At 38.8% G+C, this 16,421-nt stretch overlaps 2 protein-coding genes across 5 annotated transcripts in view; one reads left to right on the top strand and one right to left on the bottom strand.

Annotated features, from left to right (window-relative positions):
- Positions 1 to 1,773, bottom strand: part of LOC122822705 (CDP-diacylglycerol--glycerol-3-phosphate 3-phosphatidyltransferase, mitochondrial) — a 29,103-nt gene extending 27,330 nt beyond the window's left edge. The window contains exon 1 of one of the 3 annotated variants that reach the window (XM_044101534.1): positions 1,589 to 1,773. In XM_044101534.1, the coding sequence (XP_043957469.1) occupies positions 1,589 to 1,704 (116 nt within the window). In that variant the 5' untranslated portion in view covers positions 1,705 to 1,773. The remainder of the gene's footprint in view (positions 1 to 1,588) is intronic. The other 2 variants (XM_044101536.1, XM_044101535.1) reach the window with 2 other exon arrangements.
- On the top strand, positions 1,199 to 14,841 carry socs3b (suppressor of cytokine signaling 3b). Of its 2 annotated transcripts, none has more exons than XM_044101542.1 (3): positions 1,199 to 1,394; positions 8,891 to 9,227; positions 11,614 to 14,841. In XM_044101542.1, the coding sequence occupies exons 2-3, from the start codon at positions 9,129 to 9,131 to the stop codon at positions 12,139 to 12,141; spliced, it is 627 nt and encodes a 208-aa protein (XP_043957477.1). In that variant the 5' UTR covers positions 1,199 to 1,394; positions 8,891 to 9,128; the 3' UTR covers positions 12,142 to 14,841. The 2 variants fall into 2 exon arrangements, with proteins under 2 accessions (XP_043957477.1, XP_043957476.1); XM_044101541.1 differs by lacking the exon at positions 1,199 to 1,394 and adding an exon at positions 6,214 to 6,456.
- Positions 14,842 to 16,421: the final 1,580 nt, after the last annotated feature.

Here is a 16,421-nt window from a genome sequence, read left to right as displayed (position 1 = left end):
GGACCTCAACCCTGCTCTTTCTGTCCCAGTGAAGGACATCTAGGGACAGGAAGAACTCCAGTGACCCTGAAGGTGGGGTGTGTGCTGCCATTTTGGCCGCTTGTTCAGATTTCCATTTTTGTAACTTTCCACATCCAGTACAAGATTCACTCACCAAACAAGATGAGCCTGAAAGAGCTCAAAGGAAGGGTAAATCTGAATAAGAGGGAATCTGCATTACGAAAAGCTGAAAAGTAACACTTTTAAGGTCAAAATGTAGTTCAAGTTGTAAAAAAAAAAAAAAAAGAAATGCACTTGTTCTTGATTCTTCTTTTGCTTCCAATTGTTGAATACAAGCAGGTTTTTCTCCACTGCAGCATCTGCTGTGTAGAATGGGTGCTGTTTGCCTGAAATGTGTACTTATATATAATATAAACACAGTTTGTTATGATTATTAGAACCTTTCTTCTTATTTTAAAACTAGTTGATAAGCTATAAGTGGCACATCTGTAAAGGAGCTGACCGTAGGTTAGCAGATCAGTATAGTAATAACTCGAGTAATTATCAAGCTAACCTTGGTTTGTTACACTGCTAGTTATCTTATCAACATGAACAGAGAAAATGTAAAACCCTGAGCATCCACTTTGTGAAACTACAACAACAAACACAGCTATCAACATCGGCAACCTTCAAACCAAGGTTTGAAGAGCTTTGGTTGATAAGAGTTACGACAACATTAAGTTTCTTTGGATTAAGTTGAATTGAATTATTAGGTTAGTTTATTACTGTTCCATTAATAGATCTCGAAGGTTTTCATAGAACAGTTGAAATTATAATTTGACAAAATACACACACTTTACTTTCCAAATATCTACTAAATTTTGTAAACCACATTTCATTTTCACTTCTCAACGGTGGGCTTGCTGTGTGTTGGTTTATCCCAGTAAAATGCATTTACGTTGTAAGTGGAAGTCTGCTCCAGCAGTTCTTTTTTCTCCAGGTAAAATAAAACCCTAAATAAAGCGATTAACGATGGGTGGGTTGCAGCACCCCCACCCCCAATTTGATTTTTCCAGTAAAAACAGACAATAAAACGTTCAAGATTAGGTTATTAATATTCTGTAAATAAATGATTCACTTCGAAGAAAACCAGGGTGTGTCATTCAGAGAATTCACTACACCTGCTAAACGTTCATTAATAGACCTGAACTGTCAATGGGATGGACTTGAAAGAGCAATCAGGTGCCTCATACCTGAGATACAAATGAAGGTGTGTGCTTTTCGTAACCTGACGGACGGTTGAATAACGGCTACTTCAGTTAACAAGAACTTTCTGTCAAGGTTATCTGCTGTTTTAAGAGTCCGGAGAGAGGGATTCCCGACGACTTTTCTGGAGATTTTCCGGATGAACAAACGTAAGTTTAAAAATTAACTATTATCCAGCTGAATTTTTAAAGAGCTTCTTTAAAACAGCGGCACTGAACTACATGCGTCCGATAATGAACCCATCACAGTTAGCATGCGTTGCTAAACGGAAAGACGGTTCAGTCTGATAAAACACAGTTTTGTCCAAGCGTTTGGGTCTGAGGCAGTCAGCTGCGACTCTTACCCTCTCCTTCTGTCCTGGGCGCGGAAGAACCGGTCAGATATCCGGCTAAAAACCCCGGCGATGGCCGGGGAGTATACCGAGTGCACCAGCCTCCTCCAAGTCATGGGAGCTGCCATTGCTGCTGCGCCGAGTTATTTCCAAAACTTTATCGGTACCACAGTCTGTGAACAGAGACAGTGTTATCTAAAAAGGGTTTCCTTAACTTCTTATATTAAGTAGTTGAAGCACCGCTATGGAGGGCCAACACTGACATAATTCAGAATAGATTCTTATTACATCTATTTGGTGTGGTGAATTCTCTGAATGTAACCAAGTAAGCATGCGATTAATTGGTGTATGTACTTATTTTATCTCGTTTGTTTGTTTGTTCGTTCATTTATTCATGCATAAGCAAAAGCAAAAAGGACAGGCAGAAATAAGATGCAGGAGTGAATAAATAAATGAATAGGCTAATTATTGCAATATTAATTAGATAAAGAATTCAGTTAGTCAAATGCTTACATCTATGTCTGTTTTGGTCCTCCATACTTCTTACACCCACTTTAATCCAAAAAGGATTTAATAAATTACATATATCAAAAATCATTTGATTAAACATTCTATTCTAAAAGTTAGAATTGACTATTTTAGGCCTCCATTAACAAGTAAGAATCATTATTCAGATTCAGAAATTTCAAATGTTCATTGTCAACTTTGGTCTCTATCAGAAGCTGCTGTTTGCATAAAACATAACTGTAGAAATACAAATTTTTATCTGTGCTTCATGATGGTTATATTTGTTAACCTGTTTTTGATATTTACAATTTTTGTAACCATAAAATTCAGAGAAACGTGCTGTTATTAGCTTCAGTTTCTAATAGTAGTTAGAAACCACAATGACCAATATGACCTTTAAAAGACTGGGATTATTTTAAATTGGGCAGAAATCTACTTTGGTTTCTGCTTTGCTTAAGCTAGCTATTTCCTAGAAAACTTATCTCTGTTTCACAAAAATTTGAAGAAGCTAAGACTAAGATATTGACTGCGTGTAGCTTTTGAACAGATACACATTCCAAAACACTCTGAAAAGTGAAAGTATGAATAGAAGTAAAATATGCACACAGAAAAAACACGTCCACACATACATTCCTGTGGCATTTCTTTAATCTCTGCCCTCCATGTGACCGGTTAAAGTGTGATGTTGGCTGCAAGTGATGTGGCTCGTTGTCCTGTCCTTATTGCAATCAGCTTGTTGACAGATGGATGTATATGTCATTTTATTAACGGGGGAGATTTCACAGACATTTTTTATTCTTGGGTCCATTTGAAACACCTGACTGTGTCCAGCTTTTAATCATACAACTGCAGGTGAAGTAAAAAAAAAAATAGGAGCATTAGTTCCTCCACTTTGTGCAGTTCACCAGTATCACTGACTCAAAATGAATTCCACAGCATGATGCAATCACCACCATGCTTTTAGAATTGGTGCAATTATTATAACACAACACCTTTATGTTTTCTTTTCTGACAATAAAACCTTTCTACAGAATGCATTAGCTTCTCCAGTTTTAGTGAACTTTGAAGCTGTTGATTTTGGAGAAGGTGCTGCTGTCTTGGTTGGATATGATGTCACTTCCTGTTGATGTAAAACTGGATGCAGAGTTGAGCTCTGGTTGGTTCCTGAACATCTTAGCTAATTTTTTTCAATCTGAAGGAGATTTTCTTCTACATCTGGTATGAATCAAAATAACGAGTAGAGTTTTTGGACCTGGTAATCTTGGATCTGCAGTTGACGTTTCCTGTTATTTTGTGTATTGATTAATACAAGAAATAGTTCCAGTCACCCAAAGATGTCACTCCTTTTTAATTTGGGAATTTGAAGGTGTGTGAAAATATAAATTGTTCTTTTTATCCTCCCATCAACGCTGACTAGTTCTCCTGTACTTGATGATTAAGAGCACCCGTGGAGCATGATGCTGCCACTTTCCTGTAACTGTAGAGTTGTAGTTGGAATGATTTGCCGTTTTTGTTCTTCTCCACACAAAGCATGTTGACCAAAAAGTTTGAATTTGTTTGCACTTTCTTGCACATTTGCTTGTTTTCTATACGTAATAGAAAATTTATATTACTTGCTATTTTCTGTTATTATGTCCCATAAAAAAAATTAGATTGTGATTATAATACTAAAAAACGAGAAAATATTTGCTTTATATTTAGTATGGAAACAGCTTGATCAAGTATTTTCTCTAGTAGAAATAAATGATAATCTTGTTTTCATTTTTTAACAACTAGTTATGGGAGTTGTTGTTTTGCATGGAAAAGACTTTCCTTTTTGCTATCTTTATGGTGTCATCCAAACACAACTGGCTGTAAAATGCAGGGCCTTTCCTTGTAAAAGTGCCAGACTCTACTGGTTGTTGCTCAAGAGCACTTACAGTAAGCCAGACACTTCCTGGCACAACACAACTGCCCAGAGGGACTTTATTCTTATCTGTATACATCTGCTGGTTTATGAGCCAGTAGGTTAGATGTGTTTTTTATGTTCAATGACAGTCCATTGATTAGCATTTACATTTGATGAATCTGAGGCTGGATAATTTGAAAATACATCAAAGTTTTAAGGTAGGGCTTTTTAAAAAATTTATTTATTGAAATCCATTTTTGTTGAGGCGCAGGTGACAGGGAAATATCTGATTAAGTACACAAACAGATAACGGATCAAATTGAAAGTTTATTATTGTTCTGCAAAGACATGTTTTTACAAAAATACATATTTTTAGAAATTTTATAATTTAAGTAGATGCTAAAATATTGGAACAATTTTTTCACAGCTCAAGTTAATAAATGTTTTGTTGAATCTTAAATGCAATACTGCCTCATGCACTGCAGAAAATCAAGTTTTAATATCAAAGATAACCTGACTAAATATATAAAACAATTTTCAGATTATTATTTCAAATTTAAATGGACAAAAACAACAAATCTTTGCATTAATGTAAAAACATGCAGCATTATTATTTAGATATATGTTGAAATATTGCTACTCTTCTATAAGTCAAATCTTATCCTGATAATAAAATATTTAAACAAAAATCGATTAGATAAATGGCCATCCCACCTTCTCAGTAAGTCATTGTTGTGCTTTTGGAGTAATTTTGGTAACTCAGCCACACCTGGGAAGGTTTACTACTGTTCCATGGTTTCTTCATTTGTGGACAATGGCTCTCACTGTCCTTTGCTGGAGTCCCAAAGCCTCTTGAATGGCTTTGGAACTTTTTTCCAGTCTGGTAGACATCAATAGCCTTTATTTTCTGCATCTGATCTTGCCTTAGGCCTACTTTAGATTGAGGCATGATGTGATACTCTTTTTAGATCTTTTGACCTATTTGGTGTGAAGTGGGGCCAGTCAGGCCTGATTGTGGCTGTTGAAATTGAACTCTAGCTTTCCCAAAATTTGGCTAATCACAGTTGATTTATTATTTTTTAGAAGGAGAATAATGAATCGAATCTAATTGGATTTTTTGTATTTACAGTGGAGTGGTGGCTGGGGTCCACAGCTGCCTGCAAATAGTTAAAATCAGCAAATGCTTAAGACTCCCACTAAAGATGGTTATAACTGCCTATTGTAATAGTTCAAACACCAAATATAACCTAACATGCATTCATATGTAAACAGGAAACTGTGTTGGTCTGAATGTGCCTTGCATTCATGCTCTTCCTTATCTCCACTCAGGGTATTACAGTAAATTACCGCCAAGGAAAATAAATAAGACTCCTGGATTGGCTACTTTGCAAATGCCAGTGTTAAGTAAAATTTCCAAGCTGCATTTTGTTTTAGAGTATCTTAGATAAACTACAAAAATATATACAAATATGTAAATTTTACAAACGATCTTGAGTGACCAGTGGTCCACTGTATTTAGGTTATTTTTGTTTTATTATGGAAAACAACAACAAATAGGTGTAGTTTTGTGAGTAGATTGCGGCATATGCCTACTTTGAAAAATAGAATTAAAACAAATATCTTTTTTATCTGTTTTTTTTTTTTTTATACAGATTTACATTTTTCCATATCCCCATAACACTCACTTACTCAAAATATTTCAACCATCTATCCTGTTTTTAGTGAGTAGAATGAAACAAAATAGCCTTAAGAGAAAGGTTTCTTAAATGTCCTTTATGAATAAATAAAATCATTACCCAACCAGTTTGGGAGAGCCTCAGTGAAGGGATAACGGTTGCAGACTTGTTTTTGCTTTTTAAAATCCACGATTATACTTTTCATATCCTCATAACCCTCGCTTGCTCAATAAATATTTCAACCATCTACCCTGTTTTTAAAAGCAATTACCCAGGGAGGGTGATTTTGTTTTATTGTGCCATATGTGCAGCTTTTAACTTTTTCACCTTGTCGAGAAGGGAACCCAGTACCAGGAAACAAAGCGCCAAAGGTCACGCTGATTATTTATTGGCAATCTGCCCGGGCGCGAGCACAGCCGCTTGCTCTACTCTGCCTGCCTGCGCAGCGGGAGCGAGCGCGAGCTCGTGCGTGAGTGCGTGCGTGTGTTTACTGGAAGAAGTCTGAACGGAGGGGGGGGCGGAGCCTTCCTAAACATCGTCTTTTTACTCACACTGGAACAACCTCCGGTAACCTTCTAACACACACACACAAGCACACACTCACTCACTCTCTCGCACGGGATCTCTCCGACCGGCCGCATTCCTCCGCTCTCCCATCCAAACCCCACGCGTTTTTTTGCGGGGGGGACACTTCTCTTTGGATTTTAATGCCTGAGTTAATAATTCAGCTGGCACTACTTTCGGGTAGTTTGCGGGTCTTTTCCTTCGGCGACGAGCGGCTGCGGTGCGGACTTCAGCACATCGGCAAGGTAAGTTGTGAGAGGAGGCTCGGGGTCGACTGAAAGTGGGGAAATAGTCCGCCGCTGAGCTTGTTTTAGGACAGCTGCTCTCATGTAGACCTCACAGCTGCTGCCTGGATTAAATTTAATCTCGTTTTTATTGGATTCTGGCTAAGGGATATGATGCCGAAGTTCGTTTCCGACTTGTTGTTCTCAGTAAAGGGCTATTTCGCTCTTTTTAGGAAACCTGAACTACCATCAACCGGCTGTGGCTTCAATATAGCAACGTGGAGGGGGATTTTCTACACAGTGATTCATTAAAACAGATTTGTTGTACAATCTGATCTAAGTTAGTTTGATATCTATACTTTGCGATTGTATGGTGTGAGCAATTGAAAACCAAAGTCAAATTCCTTTGTTGTGCACAAACTTAACAAATAAAGCAGATTCTGTTGTTATTAAATTCTCAAGATTGTTCTTTTTTTCTCCAGGGGCACCTCTAGAAAATCTAAGGGCCAAATGGGGGCCACCAATAATCTGGGCACTGGCATTAATCTATATTTTTAGTTAGGCATTCAGTAACATTTTAAGAAGATCTACATGCCAATATCATTGATGAATGATCTGCCTTTTTTAGTGGTAAAAATGTCTGGTACTTCGCTAGTAATAGTCCCTCTATGTAGATCAAAAGTCATGTTTGTTTATATAAAATTACATTTACTAATAAACCCAACAGAGAATATTCTGGTGCTAATTTATACAATATAAAAACTTTTCAAAGCATTGATAACAAGATAGAAAACATTCCAAGTCTTTTTTCAGTGCAGGCTAATCTGTTTGAAGTATTTTTTTAATAATATAAATACTGAAAATGAATATATATATGTCTCGGAAGGAGGTTGGCATCTTTTGTCATTACAACACCTTCATCCCCCACTTGGTGGCGCCACTAGGGCCACCAATTATATTTGGATTTTACGCCAAAATCCAGTTACAGCTACTAAAATAACTAATAATATGCAGGGTATGTTTAGTTTATCATCGGATATTCTGAGAATTTTGAGAATATCTAAATTATAACAGAGGGCCATTTCCCTCTCCTGCTTTTGTGTGTTTGGTAAAAACTAGATATAAATTAGCGACATATAGTTTGGTGAATTCCTGTATTTTAAAAATAAGAAAACTGAAGCAGTTCGTTTCCAATAAAATATGCGTTATAAAACAAAATAATCTAAAGACATCAAAAATCAGCAGAACTCAAAGAAACTGGCCTGATCAGTGCACCAGTCAACTTTCTCTTGATTGGCAGCTCAAATGCTGAAGATGCTTAATGTTTTCAGTTATCCATAAAAAATTCAAGATTTAAAAATAACTCCCAACTATTTCCAGCCTGTTAACTCACCAACCAACACCATGTACTTTAAAAATGTCCTAAGTCAAATTTAGATAAAGGTCAAAATAACTCTGTTTATCTTGTAATTTACTTTTCTCCTGAATTGTTGTTGTTGTTTACCTGGCTCAGAGTACCTGCAGCTCATTTTTCTCTTTTGTATTGAATAATGAACTCTTTCTGCTCAGAATATTGGACCTTTTTGCAATTCTGCTAGCTATAGAGTATATGTATAAATGTATAAAAAGGCTAGCTAATTAGCCTGAGTATTTACATGGATACAGCCTGCAGTCCTGTTAACTTAATAAGGATCATGACTGGGAAACCAATTGGCTTCCCACAAATCTGTGTGATCAGTGAAGGATAACTCAGTTCAGGTTTAAAGGTGCTTAAAAAAAGCGAAACAGCCCTTTTTATGAAGCGTCTTTTCAAATCGGAGGCCAACTTCCTGGCTCGGTTCTGCTCTCTGTACCGTTACGGCGCCTCCTGCTCAGCTTCACCGTCTCTCTACCGATCACTGTCCGGTGGAGCGGGCGGTAGTCAGCAGAGGATCCCAGCAAAGCAAGCCAGATTGGCTTCACTATTGTTATCATTTTATTTATTTTTTTTTATCCCAGTGAACCCAGAGGAAGCCCTCCTCCTCTTCCGACAACCGGGATAAAGAGTTATTCAGTGAAAGAAAAGAGGGGGAAGGGAGGGGTAAAAAAAAATGTGCCGGACTCTTTCACTGTGACCCCGATTCAGAAATCCCTTGTTGCGGTGCGCCGATCGAAGACAATTGAAAGCAATCAGGATCCAGTTGCCGTCTGGCTGCACGCTGCAGCAGCGAGTACGCTGAGGATTCATTTAAACTAAATATAACCCGCTCCTGCTCCGTGCATTTGTCACAGCCGCCATAACTGCATTTTATGTGGGGTAAACTGAGAGCTCCAGTGTGGCAAAGTGCTCATTTGTTTATGTCACTGCTCATGAAGGAGTGTAAGTTTCCAGCGTGGCTCAGTGTTTGCTTGTCACCAGCCTATATATAGATGGAAATGCCTAATCCCTGCTCCATCTTTCTCCATCTTCCTCCAGCTGTGCTTAGGTGCCCTCTCCCAGCCCCTCTCTGGATGCATCAGACCCCTCCTCCCCGGGGCCCTGGACCCGGCTTGTGACTCCACCAGCCTCGCCCCGTTGCCCCTCTGTCTCCGGTCACCCTGCTCCACGTTTACCTCCACCTGTCCGTCCCGGGGCTCCTGCTCCGGGCCCCCTGCCCCTCGACCGGCGGGCAGAGGCAGGGGGCCATGGCGCCGCGGTAGCCAGGCCCCTCGCAATGAGCAGTGTGACCCCTTCGGAGAGCAGCAGGATTCAGGGGTCAGACTTAGCCCCACTTCACTACAAGCCCTTCAGCTCGCATGAACACTACCAGCAGGTCAGTCAGGCCAGGTTGTTCTTCTGGGTTCCTGCTCTCTGGAAGTGTCTGAAGTTTGATTTTAGATATTTTCTAGATCTAAATAAGTTGGGGGGAAAAGGGTTTTATTTCATTAAATTCACCTCACTTACAAACTCAAAATCTTACCAAGTATTTTTGGTCTATTTCTAGTGCAAATATCTTACTTCACTTGAAACAAAACAAACTTACGAGTAACTTTCGGCAAGATATCGGATCTTCTTTTAAGTCAATCATTCTTGAACATTGATTAAAGAGTCCTACTTCAGCTGATAGTTTTTTTACTTATAACATTGGAAAAATGTATAAGTTAAAAGATCTCTCAGTAGAACTATTTTAGTAGGAATGCACCAATCCACGTTTTCACTTCAAATACCAATTTCTGAGGTTTAGAAACTAAAAATCAAATCAAGTATTTTTGTCTAGTTTCTAGTGCAAATATCTTAGTTCACTTGATATGAGACAAAACTAACTTACAACTAACATTTCAGCAAGATATGGGAGCTTTTTCTAAGTCAAAAATTCTTGAATATTGATTAAAAAGTTCCACTGGTTGTTTTTTCACTTACAATGTTGGAAAAATGTTTAACAGTTTCATTATGGATGCACCAATTCACTGTTTTCACATCCGATATCGATATCTGACATTTATTGTCGATTGATTCCAATGCAGAAAAACAATGAATTGACTTAAAACGTTTATTTTTTTTAAACACAGACATGACATTTGATAACGCTACACCAGTCAGCACACCTACATACACCATTATCTTCACAAGCTTGGTCAAACGCGTAAAAACAACACAATATTGTCACCGATAACCAATCTAGAATTTTTTTTCAATAGGATACTGATACAGACAGTATTGTCAGATTGGTGCATTTCTACTTTGTATCAATATTGAGGGATTATTGACGTAGGCAAACTCCTACATCTTGCTGAAAAGTTACTTGTAGGTTAGTTTTGTCGGATTTCAAATGTGCTGAGATATTTGCACCAAAAAATAGACCAAAAATACTTGGGAAGATTTTGTTTTTGTGGTACTTGTCTTTATCTTTTCATGCATCCATTCAATAGCTTAAGCCACCTGTCCATCCATCTGTTTATCAATCAAGTTTCATTGATTCACACGTCTATTCCTTAATCCATTCATCTGTTTGTCTTATCATTTATTAATTTCTGTTTATCCATCTATTTTTCCCTTTGATCTATTCGTTTCTGTTTGCCCAGTGATCAAGTTTCTACATTAATTTTTTTCAACTAAGCCCTTCGTTTGTCCATCATCTTGTTTCATCAGTCTGTTTGTTCATCGATTCTTCCATTTATCTCTTCTTCAATCCATCTGTTTTTTTCATCAGTGTTTTTGTTTGTGTGTTTGTCCTGCTATCAGGTTTCATAATAACATTTTAACACTGCAAAAACACAAAACCTTACCAAGTATTTTTGTTCTAGTTTCCAGTGCAAATTGGGGCTGAAACAATTAAATAATTAATTGTGATTAATCAATTATTGAAATAATCGTCAACTAGATTAATAATAGATTAATCGCTTAGTGGAGTAAATACACTAAAAAAAAAGGCTGTTTGCTGCAAGAACACATACAGACTAGTAAATAAGCCAAAACTGTCCAAACTATAAATGTATTTTGTATTTCAGACCAAATAAAAACTTGCTTGTTAAGTTTGATCTGCTCAAAAATCTTCAAGTGGCGATACTCTTCTATGAAGCACATTTTGCTATCCAGTTTTTTTATTTTTATTATTATTAAAAATATTCAGTCATACTTTGTTAAAATGTAAACATTTTATCATGTTTTTTTAGTTTCAGAGACATCCTTTGCTACACATGATTAAGGAATGCCATGTTGTTGCATTTTAGGTAGTAAAATGTTTTTCTTTCTTAAAAAGACAATTACATTTGTGTTTATTTGCATCTTTTAATCCATTTCTGATATTATTCTAAAAAGACTTGTATGCAGAATTTTCCAAGTTAATTGATTAGTCGTCAGAAAGATCAGTAGAATAATCTAAAATGATTGGTAGCTGCAGCTGTAGTGCAAATATCTTAACTCCCATGAAAAAAAAAAAGTTTTCAGTTTGTTTCAAGCCAATAATTCTTTAATATTGATGGAAAAAGTACTAGTTCCACTTATATGTTGTACATTTTCATCAATATTTAGGAATTATTGACTGAAAACAAGATCCTAAGTTACTTGTAAATTAATTTAGTCTTATTTCAAGTGTACTAAGATATTTGCAGAAGAAATTAAACCAAAAATACTTGATGATATTTTGTAGTTTTGCAGTGAAGTTGAACAGAATTGACGTGAGAAGACGTGTACCGTGATCATCTTTTAATCTGTTTCAGGTGATGGATGCTCATCGTAAGCTTCTGGAGAGCGGCTTTTACTTTGGGCCCATTGGGGGTCTGGAGGCCAAAGCCTTGCTGAGCAAAGACGAACCTGGCACTTTCCTCATCCGCGACTCGTCGGACCGCCGCTACTTCTTCACCCTGTCCGTGCAGACGGTTTATGGAACCAAGAACCTCCGCATCCACAGCGAGGAAGGCGGTTTCTTCCTTGAGAACGACTACCAAAACAAAGAGAAGGTGCCGCGGTTCGACTGCGTGCTGAAGCTCATCACGTTCTACATGGGGAGAGGAAGGGACGTGCAACTGACCGTGGATGGGGCGAGCGAAGGAAGTATGGAAACCATTTACCTGATGGACAGCCGTGGGATAAAAACCCCGCTGGAGCTGCTGAAGCCCCTCAAGATCAGCCCCTCGTCCCTGAAGCACATATGCAGGAGGGCGCTGAACCGAACGGGCCAAGGAGAGATGCAGCAACTCCCGCAGACGCTCAGAGACTTCATGGAGAAGTACGACGCATCTATCTGACTGATGAGGAACAGCACAGAACGCTTCTCAGAGCTGATGAGACTGAAATGAGGTCACTGCGACCAGAATCAGCCGATCTCAGCACTTTTGATTCCTAATAAATCGCTGTTTGGCTCCGTCTACCTTAACCCCCGGATGCTGGAGTCGGGTTTGGGTAACCGGCGATTACCTCGTCTATCCTGCCTTAGGAGAACCTGACCACTACCGTTTGGGGTGGCAGAAGAAGCCAGAGGTCAAAGGTCAGCATTTCCTATGACTGACTCAGACGCAGAGCAGAGCCTCGTAGAAGATTGTAAACAATGGCGGTATCACGCCGCCGCTGACGTCGGCGGGTTTTAACGCTCTTAAAGAAAGAACATCCTAATTTTTCCAACACTTTGGATCACAGGACAGAGAGACGGGGAGGGAGCAAATGAAGGAGGAATAACAGAAAAAAGGCAAAGTCCAAACAAGAGAAGAGAGAGAGGGAGAGGGAGAGATCCCGGCATACAGTATTTGTTTGTCTGAGTGTGTGCGTTGAGGTTGTGCACATATTTCCATTCCCTTTTCCCGCAAATGTTGCCACATAGAGGGGAGTGGGCTGGCCATGCACGCTAGCTCAACACACACTCTTGCAGGTACAAGCCCACATGCCGGTTTTGTCTGCGTAGGACACAAAAAAATTCATTTCTTCTTCTGCTGTTTGTTTCTTATTCCTCCTCCATTTTTTTCTTTTTCTTTTTTTTTTCTTTTTTTTTTTTGATGCATGTGTGCTCTGACAGCGCCAGAAAACAGACCGCAGTCACCAAGACAAAAGCTTGTTATTGCCACAAAAGCTCTTGTGAGGGACCAAACAAAAGATGAAGAAGAAATTATTTTTATCCAGACTGCAAAGATGTAAAGATTGCTGGAGACTGGCGGTAATAATCCCGGGGATGGGGAAGGAAGAAGGGTGGGAAGACAGAGGAGGGGGGCAGAAGAGCGGGAAATGGGATTAGGGAAGGGGAAACTGAAGGAGGAGGAGACATACTGGTATACAGCTTGATAAAAACACTGATTAGATTGATGATGCAGTCCAACAGGATGTAGCTTGTGTAAATAAGACAGCTCCATCTTAGTCTCAAATCAGTTCTTTTAGAGTATTTTATCTAGAAATGCAACAAACTAACTTGTACTGGCTGATACCAATATATCCAATTTGTTTGAGAGCCTGATCTTCCAGTTTTTAGGTCTGTTAGACAAACACTTTTATGTAAATGTTTTAATTCTGCAGCTAAAGGCTGCATGATGGAGGAAGTAGCAACAAACCCAAAGGAAAATTAGGCAATCATGAGATTTATTATTTTTTTTACTTTTTTTTTTTTTTATGAAACTCAAAATAAACTCCATCAAAGGCGTGACTGTTGATATGCTTACACACTAAAAATGTTAATTTTTGATGCATTTAAAACCTACCGTATTTTTCGGACTAAAAGACGCTACTTTGAACCATGCAGCTTTTCTGCGAATTTTTCTTCAACCACCAGGGGGCTCTTTAACAGGAAGTGAATCCTCGGAAGTCAAACCCCCTAATCATGGAAACCACACGAAGAAGTTCATCTGATGCAGCTTTTAAGTTGAAGGCTGTCGATCTGACAGTACAGATCGACAGCCGCTGCAAGTAAACTCGGCGTGAACAACTCCACGGTTCGGCGTCCTCAATAGCAGATTTCTTAAGGACGCAGCTCTCTGCTGCTTCCTTGTGGAAAACTGAGAACGGTGGAGATACCAACGGCTTAAAGCCTGGTGCGGCTTATACGTTTCCATTTAAAAAGAAAAAATACGTTGTGGGTGCGGCTTGTAGTGAGTTCCGCTCTATAGTCCGGAAAATATTGTACTTAAAAAACTGAGCACCTGTTGATCAGCTGGAGATCGGGATTTGCTGAGTTTGATTCCGATTCTACTCAATTGCATTTAAAAAAAAAAATGTCAGTGATGACTTTAATTAAACTCAGAAGTGCATCAAAGTACATGCTTATATATTTTATTTTTGTAGACAGATGGACATATGCATTTTGTGTGTAACATTTTTCTTAACTTATTTCCTTTTAAGCCTTTTGTGTTGGTTGCCTGCCCGCTCTCTCTCTTTCTCTTTCTCCTGGTCTTCCTGCGCCATTCATGAAGGAGTTAAGAGGAAACATGCTGTTATTTGAACTGTTTATAACCTTTTTTCTTTGCCTCTGGAGAACATCAAGGGAACTAAATACTTCCCTTAGGAGATTCTTTTAAAAATGCCTTTTGTAAAACTAACTGCAAGACTCAGATTTGACCCACATCATTATCTTTTTGTTGTGTTTTTCTCGTGCTCATACTCACCTGTAATCCATATTGGAATGGTAGCCTCTTCTTTTGTTTTTACATCATGAAACAGTGTGAGTTTATGTAGCCACAGTGATGCACACCTTTTGTATTTAATGGTCAGATCTGGGTCTTACTGTCTTGCATCAAACACCAAGTTCTTACATGTTGTGCTGCAGCAGTAGACCGAGTGTATGTGAATCATTTGTCTTTTATAAAGACTCACTTGCAAAAGGCTGGCCACTAGTCTGGCAAAATACAAGCTGTAATATCTGCAATGTCAAAAGCATTACATAATAAATGAAACAGAAACGTTGCACATATTTATATTTCTAAGATATTTCAATAATTTATATTAAAGAGCACTATTTTTACAAAAGCCAATGCAGTGTGCCCTGTGTGTTACTTCCTCACTGCCTCCTGCCTGCTTCTCCTTTTCTCCCCCTTGAGTCAATATTGACTGGATATGCTTTAACTTACTGTAATGTGTTGCAAAGTAGTCTGTATTCCAGCAATTCCTGGCTTCACAACAAGATTATTTACTGTCAGATGGGATTTCAAAGCTGGACAAAGGCGTGTTTATACACTCTGAGAGATCGCTTCGAGCAACGGGGAAGGACGGCTGCACCATCCGAGGGCTTGAAATTACCGCAATCTTCACTTCTCGTATGTGTCAGTGGAGCATTGTTTCGCATGGAATTGTGGGTAAATTCCATGCGAATCAGAGTGTGTTTGGGAAAGCTGAGCACCACGCTGTGACAAAGGGATTCCCAGAAGCACGGAGACGGGCAAACCTTTGACACAGCAGTTAGTGTGCAAAAAGCTGACTTTGGGCTGGACTTGACTGGAAAAGGAATGCAGTGGGATTTTATACATCCTGCTTTTGGTGGCTAAGAGAGAAAGAGAGAGAGAGAGGGGATGGTGTCCTATAGGGAGTGTGTGAGGTCAGAAAGGTGAGCGCATCCACGTGGATAAGATTTATGACTGGCTGTGGTTTCACTCTCAAGCCAACGCTGAATCTGTGTTTGTGTGTTAAGTGAGATTACTGTTGGTAAAATTAAGCAGGAGGTGAGTTACTTCATTTCCCAGCTCCCCACCTCCACCACATCTTCTCACAAACACACACACACACACGGTTCCCATTCCCTGCATACCTTGTGCTCCGTCTGAGGCCGGCTTCCAGGAAAGAGGCACTTTAATTGAGTTGAGTTTTTACGGCTTGCCTGGTGTTGGTGTGTGCGTCCGAGAAGGAGTGAATGAGTTGTCTCTGCGTAAGGGGGTGTTTGTGTGAGATAAATGACAGAGCACTGATGAGAAAACTACTTATTTCTTCAATTCAGAAACATCTGGGAAATGTGAAGAAATCAGCTTGCTGCCGAGCAACAGAATACAAAACTTATTTCTCTTAGTCCTACGGGGAAAAGCACACCTTTTACAATTCAAACTTTATTCTTCAGAACATAAGTTAAAAAAAATATTGAAATCTAAACTCGGGTCTATCACCAAACTATTAAACAAGAAGCCAAAATGAAAAAGGTTTGTGACAAACTAAATACAAAAAGTTAATTAATTTTGGTAATTCTATGTAGAAAGTGGCATATAGGTTAATTTCACAACTAGTAAATTTAAATAGTCTTAAATAGAACACCAAAATTGATTAAAATGGGGTTTAAATTAATATTTGTCAAAAAAAAATAACTACCGCTATACTGCTGATTTAGAAGGGAAGGAGTTAAAACCACTCCACGGGAAACTAAATTAGAGGGGGGGGGGACATGACAACATCTACAGTTTCTGCGAGTTGCCAGCAAAATTAATGATCGTAATGGCCCTGGAGGAACAGAAATATGAGGGACTGTCCGTGAGGATTAAAACTACAGCTAACTGCACGTGAGCTGATTCAATCTAACCTTTATTAAACTAACGGTCCTTTACAAGTTGGGCATTTCATGCGAGACTCACAC

This window comes from Gambusia affinis, linkage group LG20 (assembly GCF_019740435.1).
Source record: "Gambusia affinis linkage group LG20, SWU_Gaff_1.0, whole genome shotgun sequence".
Classification (NCBI taxonomy): Eukaryota; Metazoa; Chordata; class Actinopteri; order Cyprinodontiformes; family Poeciliidae; genus Gambusia; species Gambusia affinis.
The sequence above is the reverse complement of the archived record's forward strand: the minus strand, read 5'-3'. Positions and strand labels throughout refer to the sequence as shown.

What these genes read in the sequence shown, in the direction of transcription:
- socs3b (XM_044101542.1), top strand. Translation starts at nt 9,129, where the DNA reads ATGAGCAGTGTGACCCCTTCGGAGAGCAGCAGGATTCAGGGGTCAGAC. An exon ending in CGCATGAACACTACCAGCAG is followed by an intron (nt 9,228 to 11,613) that starts GTCAGTCAGGCC and finishes AATCTGTTTCAG; the next exon opens with GTGATGGATGCTCATCGTAA.